The sequence below is a fragment of the Gallus gallus genome, chromosome 4 (assembly GCF_016699485.2).
Source record: "Gallus gallus isolate bGalGal1 chromosome 4, bGalGal1.mat.broiler.GRCg7b, whole genome shotgun sequence".
In the NCBI taxonomy this organism is placed as follows: Eukaryota; Metazoa; Chordata; class Aves; order Galliformes; family Phasianidae; genus Gallus; species Gallus gallus.
The window spans coordinates 69,047,980-69,075,519 of NC_052535.1; the positions used below are offsets into that span (position 1 = coordinate 69,047,980).

Genomic DNA, 27,540 nt, shown 5'->3' on the forward strand with positions numbered 1-27,540 from the left:
TGTTTTTTTCTTTTTTAAGGGTGAGGTTCGTGTTACTTACATTCAGTATCAATTTTCCCTAGCTTCTTTACTGGACATTATATGTGTGTTCTCATTGTAGCTGATGACACGACCACAAATAATATTCTGATGGCTTTATTAACAGTTATCATAGATATGTATTTTGTACTAAATATAGTATGAGGACTGTACAGTACAAATTTCTGTTCACAGTTCAACATGACAAAATGTCATTACTGAATTCCCATTGGCTACCAAAGTAGAAACAGTAAAAGTACATTAAACATTCACATCTTTAGTAAGAAAGATTACCAAAATGTTTCCATATTTGCAAGTTATAGTAACGCACGCTAGAAACCTTTAATTACCATTCAGTCTTATTAGCTTATAAAATATATTACATTTTATTAAAAAAAAATCTGCATAGTTTATACACATATTGAAGTAAATATAACATCCCTGCTATATCTGCAGGTGAGAGATGCTAAGCGGAAAGATTATTTTGACCCTCTAACATTTGAAGTACATAAATAGCATAAAAGTGCTAATATCTGTAAGACGTAATGGAAACTGGTGTAGCCCTATTCGGATATGTAAAATGGATTTATATTCATCTACATGTAGATAACCTTGACAGAGACAACAATGCATTTGGACAAGATGTGGCATTAGAAGTATCGCTGCACAACAGCAGTGTGTACTTAAATAAAAGCACACCGTAATACCCGCTGAGCTTTATGGGATTGTCAAAGAACCCAGCAAAACATTATAACCAAAAGGACGAAACAGGAGCAGCATCATTTGTTACTTAGTGCACAGTGCAACACTGCCAGTGAAAGGGTTTTTTAAGATAGACACCGCTTGCAGGATTAGTTTGTCTTGTTATCTGAACGGGCTTCTCTTTAAGCCGTACATGGAATGGCTGTTTTATTAGCAGTATTTAGTTGTGTGGTTTACAAAATCTCACAACAGCCCTTAAACCAAAGTTTGCTAATGAGTCAATGAGCCACAGAAGATGTAAACACGCATTTTCAGCTGAAAGATGAAAGCCTATCAGCATGTGGCTTTTCTGACATTCCACAGAGACACCCACAGACCCAAGTGAGAAATCCTATAAACAAAGCATTTACACAAAATAGTCTCAAATATTGATATTTAATATTTAGATTTCTGGTGTCCTAAATCACAAGGCACGTGGCGAAAGACATTTAAAAGTTCTACTGTGTCTCCACTGTGTTCGTCCCCACCACTATCATAAACACTGTCAGGAAAAAGGTACATAGACAACTTAATGGACGCCTCTACGGTATTTTAGATTTCTATCAAAAAAATAAATTGTGAAAGCCTTTACAGAAAAAAAAAAAAGAGTATTGGAAAGAAATGTTGCTTTACCTTCCTAAATCCCAGGCATTTCAATTTGTTAAGCTAAGCATGGGATCCGTTGTCCTTAACCCACTCAGGGGTCAATAGGGTCTCACCTCTTTTTGCCCCCTCGAACAGCTGAAAATTGTTTTTATCCCAGGACGCCGCATAGCTGTACACTTGTGTTTGATGCTGCAGCAGTTCCACACTGCCCTCTGCCACTGACAGCTCCGTGTCAATGAACCACTCCGTTACAACCTGGAGTCTTGCAGATGAGGCCAAGTCTGACTCCCTAAGACACTGCTCACTCCATATATAAAAATCCAATGAGAAAGCACAATTTTAAACCAGCTGCTCATGAATAGCAACCTCTTTCCTGCACGTTCATCAGCATTAGTAATGGAGCGGTCAGACAGAAAGGGACCAATTGGCTCTTGAAGTTTTTCAGTTCTGAATGGATCCGGCAAGCCAAAGGTCCTGACGGTGCATGGCGACGCAAAGCGCTTAAGGATTTTCCCTATAAAAGCTGTGCAGAACTGCCCTAGCCATGGTAATCCCCATTCTGCCCTTTGCAGAGCACAGACTGAGGGCTCTGTTCCTTAAATAAAATTGACAGTTCCATATTCACATATGTAAGGTTTGCCACACAATTTGAACAATAGTTTGCATTTTATAGCAATCACTATGAACATTCTTCTCTAGGAACACATCTCCTCCCTCTCCGCTCTCATGGGTACACGGATGTTAGCACATCAGCTGGAAACCCCACCATCAAGGATGCAGAGGTGGAAGGCTCCTCATGTTCCAAGCCGTGCACCTTCAGATTACTTCAGCCTGCTGCTCTTGGACTCCCCAGAACGCAGCCCAGCATTGCTCTCCACAGGTCCTGAGGTACCCACCTGCAGATGGACCTCCAACCTGACTCCTCCTGGAGGACTTTGCAAACCTTCTCCTCCCCACAGCCTTGTTTTCCAGTGGGGCTTTCCAAGACAAAGGAAAATCTGACTTTTAACAAGTTTATATGGCACGGAATTGTGTTCACCTCACACAGGGTGAAGAACAAACACTCAACAGTGTGCTCAAGTCTAGACAAACAGATCCTGTTTCCTTTTAGTAGCACAGAACCTGACAGCTAATAAGGAGAGAAACAGTCCCGCCTGTGGGAAAGCTCCAAGTACTGGAACATTGCTAGGATCAGCTGGAGGTTGTCTCAATTCAGTTTGTTTGTATTTGAGCAATTGAGCTGCCTTTGCTACTGACATGGGAGTTGGTGACGCGATGTTTTAATGCGATGGACACATCCACAAGGGAAGCTCAGCCCACCCAGCGCTGGGAGAATATCAAAGCCACAGATCAGAGCTGTCAAATGCATGATTTGACATACACACTTTTAACCAAACAGATACATGACTCATTTTATCTCAGAGGTGCTTCATATTTGATGCCATCTTGTCATAAAAATATAGTGAATATTTCAAAATACTGTAGTGTATTAAAGTGGCACTTGCAACAATACATTGGAGCATTTCTGACACGATGATTTCTATTTTCTGAGGTACAGTAAGGAGACAAAAATTATTTAGAGTAGAGGAAACGTAGGGGAGTGATTACAGAGGGATAGTCTATAACCCTGAAATGTGGTGTGGAAGGTTTCTATGAATATCCTTTAATGCCATGTTATAGGAGAGTACCGTATGTGTTCCATCCACACAGTTGCACACAAAACAGACATACAGCATCACACAAGATCTTCATTTAACAAATCCACCAGGGCAGTACGCAATAAAAACATGGTTGGATACTATGGTATAATACAAAGGACAGATGACATTGGTTTAGTTGCACAGTGTTATGTACAGACCGATTTTTCCTAATTTTTCTTCTTGACTGAGGTGAGTGATACTATGACTCAATCTTTGTGTAAAGTATATTGCTTAGATTTATTTCTACAGTGCTACCCACTGTTTGGGCAGAGGGGATTTCTAAATCAGGTGTCTTTCTAAAACTGTTGTATTAATCATACTGCGGAAATCAGCAAGGTTGAGGAAGTCCATTCACTGCATTGCTGAGCATAAAATCTGAGTGTGCCTTGTACAGGGCACATAAATAATGTCTCTGCCAAGGATGAGCATTTTTGATACTCAGAAACATTTACTAGTTTATCAGTATACACTGGGTTGATTATATGAAGAAACCAACAAAAGCTGTTTGTTTACAAATTCCCTTATTCACAATGGAATACATTAAACATACTCTCTGAAGAAAGGGTTTGCTTAGCATCCCCAGGAGAAAGAAAAACAAAACAAATAATTGTTCACATTCTTTAGGTCTGACCCGTGGCAAGGACATAGAAGGGTTAGATAACATCTAGTACTGACCATATGTAAGCTTTTAATGGTATAAACTCCAGAGATTCAGACCAGCTGAACCCAAATTAAAATGCATGTGTAAAAAAACGTGTTGACAGGAGTCGGGGACAGAAGACACTCAGACTAGCATGTGACGTTTTCTGTGAAGAGTAAGGTGGTCCGAACGTGAAAAGCTACGGTCACAGTCTGGGCACTGAAAAGGTTTGATTCCCGTATGCTTGCGGAAATGCCGCGTTAGTTCATCAGAACGAGCAAACTTCCACGTGCATCCCTCCCAAGTGCATTTGTATGGTTTTTCACCTGAAGGAAGAAACAGAGAAATAAGATTTAAGATACGAATACATCGGTTATTTGACAGGTTTATCCTCTCGCCCTGTCAAATTTCATCATGTACTTTTACGCTTACTCAAAAAGCCTTCTGCCAGCAGCAGGCTGGCAGAGCGTTCTGCACTGTGCAAAGTTAACAGATAAAGAATTATTTCCTGCCACAACCTATTCTTGTTTTTGTCTCTCTGCTCCTTTCTGCTGTATTAGCTCTTGTTTTGCCTCACCAAGCCAAGAAGTGTGAAAACTTAAGTATTTGTTTGAGTATTTTCAAAGCCAGGCCCTCCTGTGGTAGATTAGTTGGGGAAAGGATTGGTGTTGTCAATCAGCACAGCTGGCAGAAATCTTGTAGTTACCTCTAACAGTTACCATAGTATGTATTAATTGGTATCTCTGCCACAGATAGCTCAACTTAAAATCTTTCTTAATAACTCTTTCCTAATATTGGATCCTCATTCTATTTCACAGCATTGTGCAGCCAAACAAGTAAAGGTTTGGCTTGTGTAGAGATGTAAGACAGACATGAACTGCTTCATTTCACCTCTAAGTGTCTCTCATGTTTGCAAAAATCGTGGTTGCACATATATAAATATATCCATTCAGTGTGCTACGATGAACATCTCTGTGGAGAACTGAGGTGGGGATAAACCCACTCAGAAAAGAACACTACTGGACCGTGGTTAGCATGTCCACATGAACCAGGTCTGTTTGTATTTGGCACACAGTACAGACTTTTGCAAACAGGCTACTCCCATGGAAGTCTCAGTCAAATTTAGCAGTGATGTAAGAGGTGTGGTAGTGCAACGTGAACTGATTTGGTGGCTTACAGTGTGAGTAATCTGCAAGCAACTGGACAGAAAATGAGCAAAGAGTTAGTGAATGTAAAGCATACAGAATGATCTTGCTTTAGCTTACAGTCTCTTCTTATGGGCCTTTCCTGCTACATTCTCCCTTTTGCTCAGCCTGTGATTATATTCAGAATACTGCCAAAACTGTTTTGTTTTTTATACCTGGCAAATAGTACAAATTAAAATCTGAATCTACCGTTTTACCAGAGACTCGATGAAAGAAAAGCATAGCAGGCTCAAACCTGTATGGGTTCTTCTGTGAGCTTTCAGATGGGAGCTTTTAGTGTAGACCTTGTTGCAGCCTTCATAATCGCACCGATGTATTCTGCGTTTTCTTTGCGTGTCTGGTGACTCCACTGGCAAAGGTCTCTTCCCTGGCTGAACTATAACCGAAGGGTGATTCCTGTTCAATGTTGAAAATGAAAAACATTTAGCACAGCAAACCTCAGTTACTCTGATCCATCAGAGTCCCATATTCACCACTACGCTGTCTCTTGGCAGAAAGAACAGCATTACAGGCATGTCGAAAAATTCAAGAGGCTTCAGCAAATTTCATGCATTCTAGCAGTCATATTTGTAAGCGTTTACTTACTCTGTGGCACAACGGAGCCATTTCTACTAACTTTTTTTAAGCTTAGAAAGGAAAAAACCTCTCAAAATCCAGGTTTTCAGAAAAAGCCACTTTTCCTTTTGATCTATGAGTTCATGTTGAACTTCTGTTTATTTATTTACACTTTTTCTTCTGCCTTAAAACACAGCTAATTGGCCTGTAATTGGAAACAGCTATTCCATACGATTAAAGGAATTGTATCTCCAGGCTTTCAAAGCAGAACTCAATCTTTATTGTTCCAGCCACTCCTTCACAGAGTAATTAAGAATTTCCTGTTTGGTGCTGGCAGGAGGGTGCGGCCTCCCTGTACCACTGACGTCAATTCCTAAAAGCAGAGTTTAGCCTGCGTGACACACCCACAGGATGTCTGAAGTTAGCTCTCCACCTTCATAAACATCACTTTTTGCTTTGAAGCCCACAGGTACGAGGCAGGTAAGACACGGGGTGAGGGCCTACAGACTTCTATAAAAAATAAAATATAAACATTCGTGCCTCTGAAAACACACCAAGATTCCTAAAAGATGTCATAAACTCATAAACTACTGATATTTAGGTTTTAACAACAGGCTGACTGCAGAATTGGGCAGAACCTTGGCTCTTTCTTCCATGTTAACTCTAGAAAAGGAGGTACGTCAGTCAGAACTGCAAGCAGCATTACAAATCTTACAGCCTCACAAAGCTGCATTTTCCAGCCAATCACCGGATCTATATCGATGCTCTATTGTATTTTTTTAGCCTTTGGCTGTAACTTAATACATTACGTGCAGGTATCAGTGCTCCCTGTGGTAAGACCAACTCCTCCATCTGACAGACCGAAGCTTTCTACATTTCCACTCCTTTTTCTGTGACTGTATTTAAAATTTCTTTACCAACTGATTTATATTAAAAATCACTATCTGAGGAGTATCTGATACATAAACCAAGTTCGTCTAGGGCTTCTTTTTCAGAAACGCTGAATGACTGCTTCCCATAGCATGTCTACATAGCATGCTTCCCACAGGCATGTACTAAGGGTCCTTCAGTAAAAGATAAAAAAGACATCAGGCACAGCAAAGAAAATTTTGTGCATAGTTGAACAAGAAAAGTAGTTTCTATTAATCTCCACAGCAGCAAGGTGGAAATTACTGATCTGAGAAAAGTTTCACTCCGGTATTCTTCTGTTATTAGAGCTACCAGCTTCAGACTGGGAGCCAAATTCCACTCCTCAGTAGAGCAGCTCAGTTTTACTGCTGCTGCACACCAGTCCTTCTGGATAATCTCTGGCTTAGCACAGCAAGAAGACTTGGTTTTGGACACGGTAACAGCTGGAAAAATGGAGCAAAAGGCACTGACTGTATGTTGTTTGTGTTCATGACCTAAGAGTACATAAATAAAATGGTGAATATCCGTCTCTGTCTCATTTTCCCTTTGGAGGAAAGGAGGCTGCCAAGACTACAGAATGTTAACAATATTCAGATGGGGGGAGGGGCACTTTAAAAATGGTTAAGATGGTGTCAAAAATCAGAGGTAAAAACTAAACAAGTATCAATAGTAAATCACAGCCCTTCTTCCATTTCTTCTTATGCAAGATAGAAATCCATGCAATTCTCATCAGGTAAGCATCATTATTTAACAAGTTACCTTCCAAAAATCATGATACAATTGCAGCATTTACCAACAGACCACAGTGCATTGGAAGCGTAAGTTAGACTTCAACACTTGCAAGAGAATACAACTAATTAGGCTTCTTATACTTGGCAGAGATTTTTTTACTTTAAGTTTGATTTTGGAAACAATTGTACAGTTGCTTCACTTATTAGATGTGCTGGCAAGTCCAGCAATTCCTACAGAAATGCCAGCAACATTACATATGTAATTCATCTGCCTAAAACTGATGTTAATGTAAAATCAGTTACTTAAAACTGAGAAACTGAGAGCCTTCTAAGCCTCTTTAATGTTACCTCTCTCTGTCTCTGAAGAGCATACTTTGGACAGCTGGACCCCAAGAAAAGTCATAAGAAATTGTGTAATTACATCCCATAATGCAGAGATGCTGATAAAGCTGTGAGACAACAGGAAATTTTACAGACGTTTAAGTCTCATCTTTTAACTCATACGATTTGTCCATTTTTTTAAATACCAGAAAGCTAAGAACTACCATCTACAACTGCTGTAGATGCTGCAGAATTTGAACTCGAAAGAGCTGAGCAAGACTGCAGCTCTGCAGACTGCTGGGAAACAACGGAAGTCATTGCAACATAAGGACTGTGTCTCCACAAACAGAATGCCTCTGCATGATGAAGCAGAGAAGATGCTTTGGAACAACGCATCAGATAATGCATGAATGCTGCCTACACGTTGTACCAAATGTTATACTCTTTGCTCAGCGGATGGATTTCCTGTGGAAACTGGACTCATTGGGAAATAATGAATGCAAATCACTAATGCAGGTGACAAGTCTACAGAAGTCTCAGCCCCAGAGGAAGGGTGTGTTATAAGCTAGGAACAGCCCTTGCTGGTCTGCTCTTGTTCAAGAGGCCTAACAAGAGACAAAGGTGAAGCACAACGTTTGGTTGCCCTGACCCCACTGAAGTTAGGTCTGAGTACAGACAGACCTGGCTGCTGTGTGTGGCAAGTTCTTAGGGAAGGTAAATATCCATCTGGTAAACGCGGATATTTACTATTTTCTTCTAATAGAACATACAAGCTTACTTCTAAACAAACAGCATACTGTCTACAAAAACTGGCAACAGTAGCCAGTGTGCAAGCCCAGAGCAGTGCCTGCTGAAGGGTGAGCCAGAACCTGGACAGTCCCATGGTTTTGGTAAGCTGGCAGAATTCTCCAAAAGAAAACAGTAGATGGAAACGTAGCCATGGTTTATCAGGTACTGCCTGAGAATTTTTTAACATTTCCACCACAAAGTTTCTGTCCCAGACCTCATGTCTTCTGCCTAGCCCTTGCTCTGCCTTCTGCTGTTTCAAACCTGGACAGATCTGCAGTGGTCTCAGTAATAGTTGTATCAGTACTTGGCTGGAAACAAGTGGCTGAGGGGGAAGAGAGAGAGCTTCAGGAACTACTTAAACTGCAAATCCCAAAACATTGGCCTCAGGTAAACACGGAACTTCAGTGGATATACAAAGAACTCGTAGGCCTGAGGGGTTTCTTGGACTGAGTTGCCTACATTTTTTAGAAAACAAAGAGGTCCACCAAGAAAGTCACAGGAATATTTTTAAAGAAGGGTATTTTAGGTAATATAAATACACAGATCAGTATCAAAAGTCTTGAAAGTATTTTTGTAGCTTTTTGCTGGTTTTACATAAAGATATCGCTAGCTTATTGCAGGTCCACTTCCAGTGAATTGTAGGATTGGAACCAGCATTACTTTAGAAACATGGTTGCTATGTAGAAATACACATCTATGTCTGTTATGATGAAAGAAAACAAAACTTGAAATTGAAGTGGCAGCTGGGGAGAAAGTTTTTCTGAATTTTATTATAAGCACAGCAACTTTCTATCTCATTCCTTAACATGAGTTAAATGCTGCACTGAACTGCATTTTGTTCCTTTGTTGATCTGGGAACTCCTGTTCAGTTACTTACTCTTGCAGCATTACTTCCTGCGGAGACAATGAGGTCATTGGAGGTGACATTCGCTCAGGATAGAAGTCAGTCTTTGCTGGTTCGCTTCCCGGTTCTACTTTAATTGTTTTCTTCAGCGCTGGCTTCTCGAAGGACTCAATAACAGGCACTGTGTGGGGGAAGGTATCAAATGGAAGACCACATAAATAAAAGATACACCTAAGAACCTCTAGTTAATACTAAAACTGGAAGGTTTTGTACTTCTGTCCTGATGAACTGTGATGAAAAGTTTCAATTCACTTTTTCATCAGTTCAAATCTCAGCAGATCTACCGCGATGAACAATTTTTATGCAGGTTTAAAGTAGAACAGAATGAAACCTTGTTAAGTTTTGTGAAATATTTACATAGCAAATTATATATTTGTGTATCTTAGAAGACGGATATACAGTTAGTTATTTTCTCAGTATGAGAGGACAAAAAACACAACTCTGACAGCACCAACCTTGCATGCTGCTTGGACTATCCATCTCATCTGTAAGGACTGTGGACACCATGATGGGCTGCTGGAGATGGGGAGCATACATGAAAGGAACTGGCTGGACTACAACAGGCTGAATGACCGGGAGTATTCCAGGGCTTCTCAGTCCATGGCGGGAAAGAGCGGCAGCCATTACAGGAGGGATTGTTATAGGCATGGATAACGGCTGTACTCCTGGGGGTGATGGCGTGAATTTACTGATGGGAGAGCTGGGTGAGGACAGAGTCAATCCAGGGGAAGTTCTCCTATGCACAGTCTGAAATTTTAAAGGGGAGGGAGAACTGCCAGCCGAAGGCGGTGAGTTTCGCTTGTTCACCGTGAGGTCTACTGGCTCCATCTGGATTCCATTCGACAGTCCGTCAGGGTTTGAGTAGAATTTATTGTGCAACATGCTTGGTGCAGAATAAATGACGCTGTATTTGTTTGGCTTCATTTGGTCCATGTAATTGGATGGGTATGACTGTCAGAAGGAGCAGAAAAAAATAAAGAAAAACAAATAATGAACCAACAGGCATAAAATTACTGCTGAAAAAGAACAATGGCTAATAAACGGAGGCAAGACGAAGGTTTTCAGAAAGCATTTCAATATATTTTCTAAACAAAAGTGAATGAAATAAAACATGAGATTTCACTCAAAGGAAGCTACTCACGTACCAATTCACTGTTTCAGAAGCAACACAACACGGATGATGTTTGAGGATAAGATCCTCAAAGCTTATTCAGCAACTTTTTCCTCCCTGAAAAACTGCTTTTGATATACTATTCCTGCTGCTTAGTGGTTGTCAGCAGTTCTCTTCACGGGAGCATTTAAAACCCAAAGCTCATCCTAACCTGCATAATAATCCCCACATTTTAGTAAAAATATATTCTGTAAACCACGAGGTATTAACATCCATTGTGGAATACGATATTATTAAACAACTATCCAGATGAACTTTGCATTTTAGAAGTGTTTAGAACTGTGGTTGTTTACTAACTGATATGAATATAACAGATGGAATAAAATCACCATATATGTATACAAACATTTATGTACCTTTTCAACATGTTTCTTCTTAGAGAGAACACAACCAGCAGTACCTCTCGGTGTGCCTCTGTTTCCCTTGCAAAGGACATTTATCTGATTGTAACTGTCAATGTTAACCACAAGTATTATTGCAAAATGACACCAATGTGTTTTTTTCTTTCCAGTTGTTTGTTGAAACAGTGAGTTTAGAAAACATTATTTTTTCCTGCTGCATTCACATACTGTGATGAGAATCAACAAAACTGATTCCACAGAATAACTGTAACTAACACTGTCTCCAAATGAAACAGTACTAATAAATTGATCTTCAAACAGTACATGCTGCATCAAAAATGTTGAAACTTTATTTAATTCATCTTTTTATGACTTAAAAGTTCAATTTATGTATGTGTTCATCTTTCATGGTAACTGGCTCTGCAGAATTCTATAAAAATGCCATTACTGCACACAATGCTGGGTAAAACAAGCTCTGTGGGTATGCCACCACTACTGAGTCGAGCAACACTGAACTTATTTGAATTCTAGAAGATGAAGACCTCTGAATATTGATAGGGATTAAAACTTGATAATATTTAGTGTCAACCAAATATTGATCAAGTTATGAGCACAGGCAAAAAATACCACTCTAAATGGATAAATGACTGTAAATCTGTTAAAATTGCTACTGTTGGTTCACAGTTCAAAGTCTACTCTGCTTCAGTGAGCTGTGTAAGTTTTGTACCACTGTGCATCAGTGTATTTACAGTTCTGCAAGTTTGTCAGGGATGATCACATAAGAATATTTACTCTGTTTTAGAAGGCATGTCCATGTTCAGGTGAATGTGCACTTTCATTTCACTGAAGTGCTCTTATATTTCAGTAACAGTTGCCTGAAAATAACAAACTCCTGTGACTTACAGAGCTCTGTGTGTACCACAGCACGCACGAATTCATGCACAATGGAGCCTTACAGATCTTGCACAAGTGCACTCCTCTGAACCCTACAGCTTAGAAAGATGCAAGAATACTAGAAATGAAAAAGACTGTGTCATCTAAATCTTCAGGAATGTTTCTGGTCACTGAGTGAATTAAAGAACAAAGCATTTCCAAGCTGTAACCTTACTGGTTAACCAGTTAACCTCTTCCAGTTCTTCAGCTAACACTAAGCCTGTGCTGAAAAACTACCAAACCGTTAAAGTATTGTGCAGAGACCTGTAAACTGGAAAGGTTAAGTAAAGTACATTTACACAAGCAAGAAATACTTTCTAAGAACTGGGGAGAAGATAACTATATTTTAAAAGGGATTATTTTAGGGACTTGGCATTATCCTGCATGCCTTGCATTATTTTCCACAGGAAGTTTCCATTGTTGTCATTAATCTGGCACAGATTTAATGACAGCTATTTCTTGTGGCAGTTGGGGAAGCTGAATCATTTTTCTCAAGTTTTCTTCTGCAGAGGTTTGAATTGTCATGTTTCTACCCAAAGAGCAGATAAAGTTGTGAGAGAAAAATGTGGTGTGACAAATTATTTTTGTTGTTATAAAAAAAATACTATTGTTATTGTAATATTATTTTATTATTGCTGTTGTAAAGATACAACAATAGATGAGAGATTATCATAAACTAAAAAAGCAGAAGGATGTCTCTTGCACATCCAAGAACAAAAAAACAAACAAGAATTTATTGATTTGTTCACATAATCACTTACAGTATATGTATGTGCTGTGTACAGAAAGGGTGCTGGTTACACCTTTCTGTACAGAAAGGGTGAAAAAGACAAGAAGAATGCTTGAACAACCAGAAGTGGTACTTCTGTTGTCAATCAGAACCTACTTGGAATGCACTTTTGCTTCAGTATCAATGAAGCATAGTTGAAATGCTGTTAGTTTGGAGTCGGTCACACTCAGATCCATCTTCTTGCTGGCCTTAAAGTTAAGCTTCCTGTTTCTCCCAGCAAAGCAAAGCTGCAGTTTCCATCTCCTTGGAACTCAGCAACTGTCTTTAGGTTGGCAAAAAACACAGTTTTCAGATTTGGTAGGTCACTTTCCTTGCCAGAGAAGCAAAGAAAATCCCTCTGGGGAAATGGGATGGGAGAGTAAGAAAGATTTCACAGTCTCCCTCTGTAAACTTGGAGCACTAACAACAGCAAACAAGAAAGCCTGACTACAACTGCATGGTTTTCTAAATGTCACCAACTGCAGTACCAAGGAGTGTAATTAATGCACGGCAAGAGCAGTCTTTTCTCACCAACCCTAGAAGTTCCCCCAGGGACCACAGCCTGTTCTGGATGAATGTAAAAGCTCTAATGAATGACTCTGATTAACCACAGCCCAGAGCAGAACCAAGCTGAACCTGCCTGGCTAAAGCTGCACGGACGGCACCGCTGAAGTCAGCAGATCAAATGACAATTACACAGTAAGGTGAACAGTTAACCCTGTCTTAATCAGACTTTGTAGGAATGTCCTACAGCATTTATGAAGGGCAGGAAGGGAGAGAGAAGGGAAAAAGTCTTCTGTCTCCCACCATCCATGAGCGCTGCCTGGTGTGTTGTGTTCACCACTCACCACCACTGAGCTCAGCCTTCTGATGAGATCCTGACCAAATCTACAACAGCACTAAGTATCTTATATTGAAAATATTAAATACTTAGTATCCACATGAAGTATTCTGGTGGAACAATGTAAAACTAGGTATTACTGCTCAGTCTGCCCCAAATACTTAAGCCACTATATTTCAATACATTTTCCTTGGATTTCTACTGTAATTAAGAGTGTATGTCCTTCAGCCTGACTTGGATTAAGAAAACCCAACAAATGCTCACTTTCCTATAAATTCTGCTGTTATTGAAAGTCTCTGCACAGAACTGTATGTTACTGCAGCAGCTCACTATTAAGATGCAGCGTTGTAATTCAATGTATATTCCTTTGCAGTCTCTACATAGGTCTTTTTGATGTTTGTTATGATCATTTTCCCTCTTGGACCTCACTAAGCAGTTCATTTCCCTTTTGTTGCTGTTCGTTCAAAATAATATAACATCCAGCACTCAACTCACAAAGAAACTGCAAAGTAAGTTACAGCAATTCCTAATATTCTTGAGTTATCATTCAAAAATATCCTCATGTTCATACAATCAAATTAGCAATTCCAAAAAGAGAAGTCACCATGCTTTTCCTCTTAACAATCTATTCAGAAAAACAAAAGATGAGCTGAACATGATGGAAGCACTCATCACTCCCCAGAAGACTTTGGCTTCCATGAGGTGACATTATGGAAGCACTAACCTGACAGAATTTGCTAAACTCTTATTAAACTGCCATACTGAAACATACTGCTTGTTGTATAGGATAACAAATCCTATCTTTTACAAATTACATAACCCTATGAACTTAACTGTTATATTGCTAGACTCTTGCAAAACCAGGAACAGATGAAGAACCTGCTTACATCCTTACACAAGTTGTCAAATTGAATATTTGACAACAGAAGAGGACAAACAGCTAATACACGAAAAAGCAAACTAGCAGACTAGTTAAGTAACTAGTATACTCATTACCTTGAGACATCTTGAGACCTCAATCCCTCACGCTGCATGTAGCACTTTGCCTTAAAAAGGAGTGAAATGTGTTTTTTTGACTGATGGAGGGGCAGAAAAAAACCTGTTCCCTTCAATTCAAAGATGTCTATACACAAAAAAAAGTGATTTCTTTCACTAAATGATTACTGGTACTTATCCAAATGCTTAAAAAGTCCTCACAGAAAACATTTAGGTAGGATTCAGGTAACTCTGTCACTATTTCTTTAAGAACTATCATAAAATCTGTTTGATAATTCAATTCAATAAGCAGTACAGGCTGTTGGTAGAGTGATGAAATAGTGTGGGTGCGAGCTTCAGCCATATGAGAAGCATAGTTAATCCTTTCAGCCACACGCCCTGAAATACAGTGGTGCCAAAGCTATAATTTGTTTCCCTCTCCCACCCCAACTAATGGGATTTTTTAAAGGCAGCTTTTATACCTACAGACAGAGTACGTTTGGGTAAAATAACCAATAATTCACAAAAGGTTCCACTGAGTTTGAACTCTAACAATACTATCAGAATGGCAGACAGAACAGAAATAAATCCTGATTTTAAAACTACAGGTTATGTCAGCCCACAGTAAACTGGACCCTGTGTCCCAGAAACAAAAACCACCACTGCAGTAACAGTTTCTCTTCCCTCCTACCTCCTCAAATGAAGTTCAGCAACACTCACATACGTGGGAATGCTCATTAGCCTGTCCTACCTTCCCTCCCTGCCTCACCTTTAAAGGTGCTTCCAGAGCAGTTTCTGTTGGGCTGGAAGGCTCAGAGGAAGCTGCACAACCAAATAGCACTGGGGCAGCCAGAAGGGCCTCAAGGGCTTGTGGCTCAGCAGCATGTGAGCCTACAGGACTTGAAACAAACACTCCTCAGCCTGAGGAAGAACTAAGTGATCTGCATGAGGGAACCCACACTCAAATAATGTCCTTTTGTCTCAGGTAACTTTCACGATCCCCCTTTTCCTGCTTTTGTTTTGCATTATGTGTAATTGCATTATGCAATAATGAAGAGGAAGGTGTATATATTTGGTAAAACATTTGCCACTGCAGAACCTTTGCTGGGAAATGAAGGCAGATGTGTACAAAAAAACAGCTCCAGGTGTCTCTAAGAATTTTGTTGCTTGTTTATTAACATTTCTATTGCAGAAGTGGCCCACTTTCTGCCTTTGACAGACACCACAGAACATCCTTAGACAATCATAGATAATCACCACTGATCTGAACAAGGACATGCAATAACTGTGTGTGATCAAAGTCACAGATCGACTGGTCTATACTAAGACTCTTTCTTGACCCAAATATTTGGACTTTGTCAATATATTTACACCCTTGGTAATAGGCCAACTTGAAATCATTGGTTGAAAGTAAATAAATTCCATGAAAGTCAAACTTGAAATTTAAAATGCATATAAATTTAACTCTCAGAAAGTGTCATTAGTAGCACCAAAGAAATCAGAGTGCTCCCAGATGCACTTAATTTGGTCATGATTATTCTACATTTTAAATAAAACAGTAAGCAAACCATACACTGAATGATGCCAGTTAGAGCATGAATTTAACGCACACTAATTTATATACACTGACTTCTCACCTTTCTAAGGTGTGGCTTCATATAACACTTAATCAGATCTCATCGCAGGCTACTGATGAAAAGATAGGTCCTATTCCCTCCTTCTCTCTCTCCTCACTCTAGCGTTGAGCAGCTACAGAGTGAACCTGATTTGACCAAAAGAAGGATATTTCTGGTGGGCTGGCAATTCTAACCATCCAGTGGGCTGGTTCAAAGGATCCACACAATGAGTTCACATCATACAAAGATGACAGTGGGCTGCAGAGGAGGAAGAAAAACCACAATCTTCCCTTTCAGCAGCAGTCTGCAGTTGAATAGGTGAAGTTCAGATCAAACTGCTTCCTAAGGTCCTATTTCCCTGGCAACCTAAATCATCACAGTTCCCAGTGTCCCTCCTCAGCTATGCAGCTATCCTGCTGCTCCTGCTTATTTATGCTGAGCTATACACCAAGCCAATGGAAAATTATAACAAAAAGCCAGGTCTCCCTTTCTCTTCCCCCATTTCGCCTCCACTGCTCTGTTTCTCATCTGATCACACAGTAAGAGAATTAATCCAGTTTACCCAAGAAAAAAAGCCTTTTTTTTAAACTTTTTTTTTTTTTAGGATTTTTCTGTTGGTTAAAGCCCTGAGTTACTCCTTGGCACGTGTGGTCAAGACCAGAAGAGAAACAGAGAAGGGGATGGTGAGAAGCTGTTCATTTAGTTCAAAGGTGTTAACACTGACACCACAGGTTCTTGCCAATTCACACTGTAGTCTGGCAGCTTAATTTCAATCTACTTCCATCAGCAGCATGACCTGAAGTGATTATATTAGCACTGTGTGGGTGAGGAGTTCTTGGATGTTCTCCCCTTTGCTCCGTGGATGGGAACATAAGCAGAAGTAATGGCAGAGGTCATTTAGGGGCAATAAATTCATGAAGCACAGTAAAAATGTGAACCCCGTTGACCTAAAATCAAAATACAGTTTCACAGCTTTTTGTAGGGTAGTACAAAGCCTAGAAAAATCCTGGTTTAAATGTACAGATGGGAGAACTATAGAATCATTACAGTGGCTAGAATATCTTAAAAGCCTTACCACTGAAACGGGGTCCATAGCTTCTTGCTTGATAGGGACTGGATCAAACATTAGCATCTTCTTTATTCACCTCTTCTGATGCCTGTGATGTCCTGGCCTACACAGGGAAGACAATGTGTTAGAAAGCTGCAGGAAAGCCCCAGTTCAGCTTTCTGAATTGGAAACAGCTTCATGTTTTGCCAGATAAATATCTGTATTTATCCATCTCCATTATAACTTCTTAAATATCTGACAAAGCTTCATTTAAAATATTTCTGTTAGGCTTTTTCTTTCCCAATTACCGTTAAAAACAAGGGAGATCTGCTCACATTAATGAAAATTATTGTGAAATTTTGTTGCTCTTATCAGCATATCAACTTTCATTCTCAACTTTCATTATTTGTCAATGTATAAATGCATCACAGTTTGTACCACGCATTTCTCATTACCATTACAGCTACAGAATAATCCTGTACAGCTGGTAACATGGTGAACTGATTCTGAAGTGGATCTCTTTCCTAAGAGTCCTGACAGAAAAGCCAAAATCTTCACGTGCAGTGTCATTGAAATCAATGTGAAAGAAAGAAGATGAAACACCAGGACTAATTTGGAGACACATATTCAAAACGCTGCAATGACTTAACATTATACTTAATATTTAAGTTGTTTTCCTACAGTAATAAATGTACTGACAATTCAACAATTGTTGGTTGCACTCTGTGCAGTTTTGGCTGTTCTTTTTTTTTTTTTCCTACAGTGTGGGCAACCTTACTTTTCCAATTCTACTTTATCTTCAACTGTCTGAACAAGGAGCATTTAGCACACAGCATACCACCAGGTAACTATCAGATTACATCTTTCATGGTCAGCTTGGAAGGACACCATGCAGGAAAGGAGGAGACACAGAAACACCTCTTCTGGAATGGGCCACAAAGGATACAGAGTAAAAACCAGGAGAAGCAAAGGTATGTTGCTCTTGGAGACATTGAGATGTTGGCAAGCTTTTACATACAATTCCACGACTGACATTACGGCAGCAAATTCTGCACTGCCCTGCATGGAAGTGCTCTGATACTCTGTAAGATGTTGAGGATAAAAAACTTATTTACTTTCGACCAGTAGATGGCACTGGAAATAAACGAATACAGCCAGATGGCCTCATCTAATTTCACCCCAAGGAAGTAGGTTAAAGGCCCAACAACAGATTAGCAGTTTCGCCTGGAAAATTTTCCCAGAAATTTAAATAAAATGTTAAGGTGTTCCTGCTTCAAATTAAAACCATTCTAACAAGTCTGCACTAATGAACAATCTCGCAATTAACCGTCACATGTTTATGGGTAAGAAACAGGTAATTGCTTCCAGAGAAAGATGGCATGGACTGTTTCAAGTCTATAATTAATTATCCACTGTATGAATAAAACTTGAAGCCTTTTAGAAGAATATCACAACAGTGTACTTTTTTTAATCATAGAAACAAATCAGGGTCAGATGTAAATAAAAACATCTTCATGAACTTTCTTACAGAAGACAAAGGCCCAACAGAATCAAACCACAGCTCAAAACAGCAGCTCAATGCAATTTCCAGTTTAAACCTAGACTGTAGTTGTGTAAAATGGCTCTATTTGCTAAAAGTCGTGATAATTTTGTAAACTCTTTAATCTTGCTTGAGAGGCTGTCAACTGTCCTGGTTTTCACTGAATGGTTACCCTTCCCAGGTGTGTAACACTTCTCATAGATAGAACCCACGCTTACCCATGCATCGCTCACAAATGTACACACACATACATAAGCATCGTGAAAACATTAAACAGTGGTACTTATAGAGATAAGGAAAGTTTACAGTAAAACTTTCAGTCTTCTGTTTAAACAGTGACAAAACAATCTGTACTTCAGGAAGAGAGAAAGGAAGCAAAGAATAAATGAACAAAAGAGAATGAATATGAACATGAAAGAAAAGAAAGAAAAGGTTAGCTGGTTCTAAGTAAGCAGTCATTCTCCCATGTTCCCAGGGTATTCTTCTTTTAATACTGGATTTTCCCCAACTAAAAGAGTTAATCCTATTCTCCTTTTACTTCAAAACAGTGCACTAAGACATTTATTTCACTTCATGCTACACATCTGAGTGTTTCTTGCGAGGCTCTAAATTACTGCGCATGAATTACAGCGACGCTGGCAATAGAAAGTGTACTGCACTGAGTGAAAGTGGAAAGTAGTTCTCAATCTTTCTCTGATGCAGTCATCTAAGAACAGCAGAGGAAAAGATTATTTCTATTGCTGCATCACAGTCCAGAAATTGAGAACTCCTTTCTCACATTTTACTCATATAAGAGGTTGGTTCTCTTTCCCATTTGTTAGTAAGCAGAAACCAATTTTCAAGAAAGGAAAAAAATCTATGAACATGTAACTCTTGGTCTTCTTTGTCCAGATTACTGAGTCTGATGCTCATTTTGCAGTAATAGATAGAGCTGCTGAAAAGTTAATATAAATCAGCTTCCAGTCCCTCATTTACAACACAGCTCAGAGTGACACTTTCCCAAGACTGCAAATAAACTCACGAACCAATTATCTCTGTGTTTAAAAATAATGCTCAAAATCAATTGCTTGGATCACATTCACAAGAAGTATGTGCAGGTATACACTCATACACGCACAGATACAGCATGCTCCATCAGATACCAAGCATCAATACCTTTTCTTAGTGTATTTGTAAAATCGTGCCTACTGAATCAAAACCTCACAGTCTCTATCCCTGACCAGTTGAGAAGGGAGCACTAGAGAAGGTAAGCAGTCTTGACTGTTTCTGTTGCAGTGGAGTGAGAAAAACAGCTGGGTTCTACTTTACACACTGTTTTCATAACCTATTTGTTTGAAAGCCCACAAACTGTTTAGTAAATAAAGCTAACTTCTGGAAATTCAAAATACTATCCCTTCTTTCTATCCCTGAAAAAAAAAAAAAAAAGAATAAGGAAACCCCAATATGTTCATATTAAATGCATTAACAAATAAGGGTCCTTGACATTCACATATTAGATAAATTATTTTACAAAAATAGGGCTTTTTCATGTGGGCTGAAAGAATTTAAAATGCATGTAATCTGAAACTAAATAATTAACTGCAATCCGGCAGGCAAACATTCCACCCTCTTTTTTTACTCTCCTTCTCTTTTTCTGCTAACAAGCCACCCAGTTTTACTTTCTTGCCTCCTCCCATTCACTCCACCCTGTGGATCTCTGCCAAGTCAGCCCGACTTGTCCAAACAGGACATGGCTTCTGATAAGATTTTGCACACGCCCTGTACCTCAGAAAGACAAATGAAGCAATTGGGTTTTGTATGCAAATAAGGACAGGTGCAAGGTAAAGTCCAGGCAAAGACCCTCGGTATTTTCCAGTGTGAAGTCCAGGGACAACAGCAAATCAGAAAAGTCACAGACTCTGCTCTTATGATCCAGTATGCATCAAAGTATCCCTTCCATAAAGGACGTTCATTATCAGGACAGTTCACGTCCCTATCTGGACTGGGCACTTTTTGGTATTAACTTTTCAATTGCTAAGGTTGATTGTTCCAGAGACATCATTAGGAGTGAATGAGAGCTTAAAGTTAGTGAAGATTCATACAGATCATTTACTGTGGACAAGAAGAGCCAAGTGGCTGAAGAGAGCACCCAGACTGCACAACTGCACTGCACAACAGCTGCCAGAGCAACCCCTGCTGCTGCACATCTACCTCCAAGACCCACCAGCTCCTGCAAATCTGCTGTGAAGGGACACAGTGGAGGCCAGTTCTGACACTGCACTACAAATCATCTGTGGCACAGAGCATTTGCTCTCACAAAACACCTGGAAGAGCAGCCAGTGACCTGACAGATACTACTGCTGCAGATAGTGGAGTGGCGACCAGAACTTCTGCCTCTCTTCGCTCTGTGTAAAACTACACGTGGAGTTTGATTTCTCAATCCTTCTGCCTGGGGAAGAAAGGAATGCTGTCTTGTGGTACAGCGAGGCTTTGTCTAGAAGCATCAAGGTACTACTGTTATTGTTGGTATAATTACAGAATAATGTAATATTATCTGCTGAATTACCACTAAATGAGTGCCCTCCCTGGAGACACTGCAGGTTTTTCAGCACAGCTGGTATCTCTGGTGCACACAGCTCTTTGGTCCAAGCCCTTTGGGACTTAACACTGTGCTTCTGCAAGCCTCAAGTCAAACTTCCCCTGCTATTAAAAAGTGATAATAGCAGAAGACTCTTTAACAGATGAAATCCAAAGGGATGGTAGGTTTCCTGAAGCAGGGTGAAAGTCCTTTCTATTGGAACCTGGAAGATAGTTTGACAGAGAAAAAAAACAGCACCTGAGAGCAGAACTACCTGGAAAAGGTAGAAAAAGCATTTTCCAGACCTAGTAAAAAGATCAGAAATTTGGTTTGAGTTTTGGGTGGTCCTTTGTGGAGCCACAAGTTGGACTCGATGACCTTTCTGGGACCCCTCCAGCTGAGGGTAGTCTACAGTTCTGTTTGCACCGACAGCACCAGTTGCACATTGAGACCTGAGTCAACAAAAAAAGAAAGTATTCCTGTAGTTCCATTAACTTTAATGGGAAGTAACTGAGTGCTGAACTGTGCTGGGCCTCAAAATAGCAGCAGGCCAAGAACCTCCCCAGCACTGCACAGCAGAGCAGTCAGACCCAGCCCAAAGCAGGCTCAGTAACGGTGCAGGGGGGAGGGAACAGCACAGCTGGCCCGTGAGGAACAGCTGGGGGGAATTCATCAGAAAGCAGCACACCAAGGAAATGTTTTACTGATGGGCAGCCCCCTGGGTTTGCTTATTCACTGAATTTCCTCTGGGGAACGATAGTAACTGCTGGAAAAGCTCGTATACTGTGTGCAAAGAAAGAGGTACCCAGATAAAAATTTTCTACTGAATGTTTTACTTGTTAGGCATGAAAGAGATGTTAAGATCAACAGTAATATTCCGTTTAGATTTCATTAAGTTGTGCCATCTAAAAATAAACATAAACCTCTCCAAAAAATGCCATGAACTGATACATAGCACTCTAGTGCTTCCAACCTACTTCATTCTAAGATTAATAACACCCTTAAACTAGATGCTTCAATTATTTTCATCAGAATAATTTGTTTCTAAAAATCCACTACAATGAGATTTTCTTATTTTATGTAACAGCAAATTTTATTTGTTATTTTCACATAGAAAAGCATTTCAGACCATTTTGGCTTTTTACTGGCATGAAAATCTGCCTTCTGTGCTGAAAAATCTGCAACTTTGAGCAGCTCACACAGCCTAGCTTTGCTGACGTCACTCTGACCTAGAATTATTTTGACGTGTTCATTTATCAGCTGTGTAGCAGAGTAATCAGTATTTCAATTACATTTGTAATGCTTGCAGGCCCTTTGAAGCCACGTGTCTGGAAATGGATTTCTCAAATGTAAAAAAAAATTGGGCAAAAAAAGTTCTTGCTGTGCTGACTAAAATTACCTCATTTCTATCAAGGAAAAAATGGAAGCCTGATAAATCTTCAGTTCTACATCTACTGAACCAAGGGAGAGAGAAAGAAAAGATCTCAAGGCACCTCCATCAGACAATATTCTCCCTTATCGGGGCAGACTGCTGTCTGGTTTCCTGTCTCAGGCTACTGTTTAGAAAGAGAAATAGCCGAGTGAGTATAAAAGATCAGACTTCTGAAAACAAGTGAACTACGTGGAATGGTATGAAAATCTTTCTCTTCCAAACTGAACTTCTTTACGTTTTGCTTAAAAGGTTAATTCGAACCTTTTAAAGGTAAAAGGTTAAAGATAATTTTAAAGGACAAATATAAATCCTAACTTTTCATATTATGGGGGAAGAATGATAGAAAATACCGTTCTCTAACATAAAGGATACTGCTATTTCATGAAACACATGAGAGAGATTTAACACTTTTCATATCATGGGAGAGAAGAAAAAAATCTAATCCTAAATAAAGGAAGCGTGCATTTATGAAAAATAACTTAAATGATTAATTTGAATGAGGGTTTGAATATAGGGCAAATGTCAATGAACTTCTGTGTATCTACAGAAGTGAAATAAAAACAACAGGGAGAAGAGCTGGAGAGTGCGGTGGGTACAGATGTGATCAAAGAAGCTTGGACTCTTGAACATGCCTTCATGGATCACGCCTGCTGATAATATACTGATTGCACGATAGGCAGGCCACCCACTTTTTTTTATTATTCCTATTTCGCTCTGACTTAGTGTACTATTAAAAGCCTACCGGAGCTTTATCTTTCCATTTGGCTGATGTACACTTGCACTTTTTTCCCTTGGGAGCTATCTGCTACAGCTACAGAGCCCTCAAAGGAAGGCTCAGCATCAACTGAATCCTTAATAGGGAAGGGTTAAATCTCTCCTCAAGCCAGCCCTGTCAAACTTCATATTCGGGATTGGAAGCAACTAGCCTTGGAATGAAAACACAAAGCTCCACTGCTGACAGTATAAAGGAACTTTAGAAGACCTCCTGTTAGCAGTACTCTCATTAATATTAAGAAGTTGGTTTCCAAAGTACTATAATTTTATTTCTTCTTGGATTTAGTAAAACTTCCAGCAACAAAAAGGTATGAACCACATTTACTGTTTTTACTACATGCTAGTTTCCAATATCAAACTGCAGTTAAATACAACCATTTTCCTTTGTCAAGGGAAAAAAGAGTCAAGGTTTGAAATCCTCTGCAAATTAAGTAAAAATAAGTAAGTAAAAATAAGTGAGAGTAACAAATGAAAATAATCAATAAAACACTCACCAAAACTGTGTGGACAAACACTTCTCGTTATCTGCAATTCTGAACAGACTAAAAACAAACAAACAAAAAAGTGAAGTTAGGATGTGCGTATAATTTTGTAATTTTTTCCCCTCTAATTAAGCCCCAAGAAAGGAAGTTTACAGCATGTATTTCAGACACTTCTTAAAAGACACGACAAGATTTAAAACACGCAATGCTCACAAACAATTACTTCTTAGCATCCAAAAGAGCAACGTCAGGTACTAAAAGGCTACTTTAAAAAATGGAATTTAACAAGGGTGGTGAAATAGGAGAGTTGAAATACTTCAGTGTGCACTGGAAACGTGCATATCTCAGCGTGTAAGAGACAGAGAAATAAACAGCTCGTCCTACATTTTCATCCAGGGCCTGATTCAAAGCCCATTGAAGTTGATGCAAGCCTTTCTCCTGATTTCAATGAGCTTTGGCTTGGGTCCTTCAGCTCCTCGGCAGTCAGAGGAGAAGCAAGAGAAACATTTACATTCTGTTTCTGCATTTCCTCTTGGTGTTTCTCTGTATCAGCTGGTAACAGGGTGTGGGGAGAAGTCAACTATAAAAACAGGACTGAAAAATCATTTTTGCACCCATGGAAACACCAAACGTAGAACAGCTGTACCTATTTATTCCAAAGAAAAGCCGTCACTCTCATTTTCTGCATTACATCCGTGAGACAGAGAATCTTTTACTTTGGATAACGAGAGCGTATTCCTTTCAAGAACTGGAAGTGTAAAGCGCTCGTGGTGGGCCATCCAGGTTGGCTGAGGGCGGCAGCCAACGCTCCCTCAGAAAGATGACTCTGCAGATGTGGGCTCTTTTCTCACACCAGCCTAACTCCGTGGCTTTAATGGAGCGGTTCCAGCCCAGCCGGTGTCACAAGCCAGAGGAGAAAACTGGCTCTCAGCGGAGGGAGCGCGGCTCTTCAGGTCACCCCCATAAACATACTAGGAGTCGCGGGTGCGCGTTAAAGGTTAACTTGGAAATCTCATGATGACATAATGCAGGCATCTTAAGCAACTGCGAGTGTGCAGGGACATGATAACTCACTGGGTGGGGATAGGGAGTTGAGGGGCAGTGGCAAGGGGCCTGGACCAGGCCACCAATCCACCAGAAAACAGCTCGAAACAGGAAAGAGCACCACATATGCCACTTGGAATGTGTGACGCAAACCCCAGCCTTGAAACAAAGAACAGGAAACAGCTCTGCTGGCTGCACTGGGGAGAAAGCACAGAGAAACATTTAGGCGGCCCTCCCTGACCCTATATTCATGAGCAGCTGGAGTCTTTTAAAACAACAACAGTGGGTGGAGGTGTTTGTTCATTGGGTGTGAAGAAAAACACTGTCCTTATGCAGGGGACCTGCCCTATTGACAAATAGGCACCCTGCACAACACGAGGGAGCAGGAGATTTTCAGACACCATGGGTCATGATGATTAACTTCGTCGGGCCGATGGATTTATTGCTGGACTGACATCACCAGTAGCTGAACAGCAGCACAGCTTCATTGTTCCCAGAAGCCAGCTCCCCATCCAAAGCATGGGCCCTCATGGACAGAATCACAGGCACCAGGCACCGCTTTCAACTGTAAAAGGCTTCTCCTGTCCTCCTTCATCTGGCACAGCTCAGCAAATTGTTCCAGAGCTTTGCCTTCCCCATCCCTCTGTCCCATACAGACCTCACCTCACGACCTGTGGAGGTAATACTGTTATTCTCAAAGCTCAACAAATGAACTCCTCAAGGTGGAGGCAGAGCAAGGGTGCATCTTATCCAGATGCTCATTACGGCAACTTCAAGGTGTGCTTTCCTTCGAAGCTGTGCTTTCAGTACCATCTTCCCTGACACGCTTTGGTTGTTTGCACCCCACAAGTGGGACACCTAATGCCACTGTGAGGCCACCTCACAGCAAACTACATGGTGGGTCACAGCAGCAGCACTGCTGGCAATGGGCTCCAGCAGCTGTCGGCTCCACGCTGACCTATCAGCTCCTCTTCAGCTCGAGTATCTGGGACTGTAAGCAGCACCAGGGTTGCACAACTCTTATCTCCAACATCTCAGAACCTTTGTCTGATCTCGCTCACATTTACACGGTTATTTGTCTGAAGGCTTTTGCTGTTGGCAATGCAGGCACTGGTTGCACAGGTCACATCCCCAGAGCACCTCAGGGCTTGCTCAGGGCTCTGCTACTAAGAGGAAGTTCTGTCCGGTTCCTCGTGGAAGGAAGCAACACATTTAGTATCTTTTCTCCCTGCCCTTGACCCCAGCCTCCCTCACAGCCTGCACAGTGCATTCTGGGCAGGAAAAAAAAAAGGCATTTGTTTGCTTGGACAAAAACAGAAGAGGTCACTCATGTCAGCATCCTCAGGTTTTCGTATTTTGATAACAGACAAAAAGTTCTTAAAAATAGGCAAGTTGGTCTGAAGTAACTCTCCAGGGTCAGGCGGGATTATCAGATCCAGGTGGAGCTCCTCTCACACGGAGTTCCTCATGCAATTACCGAGAACACGCGTCTTAAAAGCGCTCAGTGGAAAAAGTCATTACCGTGGAGCCGTGTAATCCTTTGTCTTGGGTGCAGGTAACGAGCATTCACGGATATTATTAGCTTAAATAAAGTCTTCAAAGCTCTCCTCCCGCCACTCAAACGGAGCTTCTAGCAACAATACAGCCCTCAGAGCCCAGCTCCACTTCCTGCTCTTTCAGGGGCCGGGAAACGAACGCAGCGGGCGGACAATGCGGATACCTGACCGCGCTGCCGGGCAGCGGCACGAGCACGAGGCGGCCCGGCTCCGCTGCGCGCCTCACGCAGCCCTCGGGCGCCCGCCTCAGTGCCCGCTCCCCGCGTCCCCGGGCTGCCGCTGACTCCGCTCCAAAGCAAATATCCCGCTCCCTTTTCGGCTTTACAAAGCGACATCCAGAAAAGGGAGCCGAACTACGGTCGTTATTGCTAATTCCGTATTTAACCGCGGCGCTTCCCTGGACGCTGCGTGGTTGAACTTCACCGATCCCGCTGCAACGTGGTGCTACACTCGGTGACGATATGCGGGAAAACCTATTTCCGAGAGCCCGTATCGTCCTCGGTTAAGCGGGCCGGGCCGGGCACTTCCCAACGGCGAGCTTCTGCAGCGGCGTTCCCCGCCGCCGGGCAGCACTCGCCGTCCGACGGAGCCGCAGAACCCGCCGTTCTTTTCACCCCAGGGCTGCCCGGCGCGGTGCCACGTTGGGACCCGGTGACACCGTCCCCTCTTCCCGCGGCCGAACCCCCGAGGGGGCCGCGCCGGACCCCCGAGGAGCGGTCGAGTACCCGGGCGCCCCCGGCGACCGCGCAGGTGCGCGGAGCCCCGGCCACGCCGCCACGCAGGAGGCGCCGCCGGGGGCAAGCGAGTCCGGCCCCGCGCTCCGCCCGGCTCCGCTCTCCCCGCTCCCGCCCCGGGCTCCGCGGAGCCGGCAAACTTTCCCCCTCCCGCAGCCCGTCCCGCCGCCGCAGCTCCCTCCCGTCCCGGCCCTCGCACTTACGCGGCGCTCCCGCAGGGCCGGGACGGCGCGGGGCGACGGGGCTGGGGGCGCTGCGGCGACTCCGGGCCGGCGTGTCCCGCGGCTGAGGCGCCTCCGCGGTGGCTCCGGGTCTGTGTGCGAGGAGGAGCCGCCCGCCGCCGCCCTGCCTCCCGCCCTCCGCCCGCCTCCCCCCCGGGCTGCTGGCACCGGGCCGCGCTGTCACATGACGCGGCGCCTCTCGCCCTGCCAGGCTCCCCGGGCCGGCGGGGTGAGCGCTGGGAGGGTCACGGAGGGGAGCGCGGGAGGGCGGCTCCCGCCCGCGGGGTGGAGGCTCCGCCGAGGGCCGAGGCGAGTCAGCGCGCACAAACAGCCGGGCACGCACTGACTGCGCGCCGCCCGCCCTGCCTCCCGGGGGCAGACGGCCCC

At 41.9% G+C, this 27,540-nt stretch overlaps 1 protein-coding gene across 10 annotated transcripts; it reads right to left on the minus strand.

Annotated features, from left to right (window-relative positions):
• Positions 1-119: 119 nt before the first annotated feature.
• KLF3 (Kruppel-like factor 3 (basic)) lies at positions 120-27,253 on the minus strand. 10 transcript variants are annotated; one of them, XM_046940926.1, is made up of 8 exons: positions 27,136-27,253; positions 23,611-23,658; positions 16,841-16,937; positions 15,787-15,911; positions 9,575-10,070; positions 9,093-9,240; positions 5,146-5,306; positions 120-4,031 (listed from the first exon to the last, which is right to left on the minus strand). In XM_046940926.1, exons 4-8 carry the CDS (start codon positions 15,805-15,807, stop codon positions 3,850-3,852), a joined length of 1,008 nt encoding a protein of 335 aa, XP_046796882.1. In that variant the 5' UTR covers positions 15,808-15,911; positions 16,841-16,937; positions 23,611-23,658; positions 27,136-27,253; the 3' UTR covers positions 120-3,849. The 10 variants fall into 10 exon arrangements, with proteins under 10 accessions (XP_046796882.1, XP_040555762.1, XP_046796881.1 ...); XM_040699828.2 differs by lacking the exon at positions 15,787-15,911 and adding an exon at positions 20,899-21,133; XM_046940925.1 differs by lacking the exon at positions 15,787-15,911 and adding an exon at positions 20,899-21,133 and having other exon boundaries at positions 26,164-27,253.
• Positions 27,254-27,540: the final 287 nt, after the last annotated feature.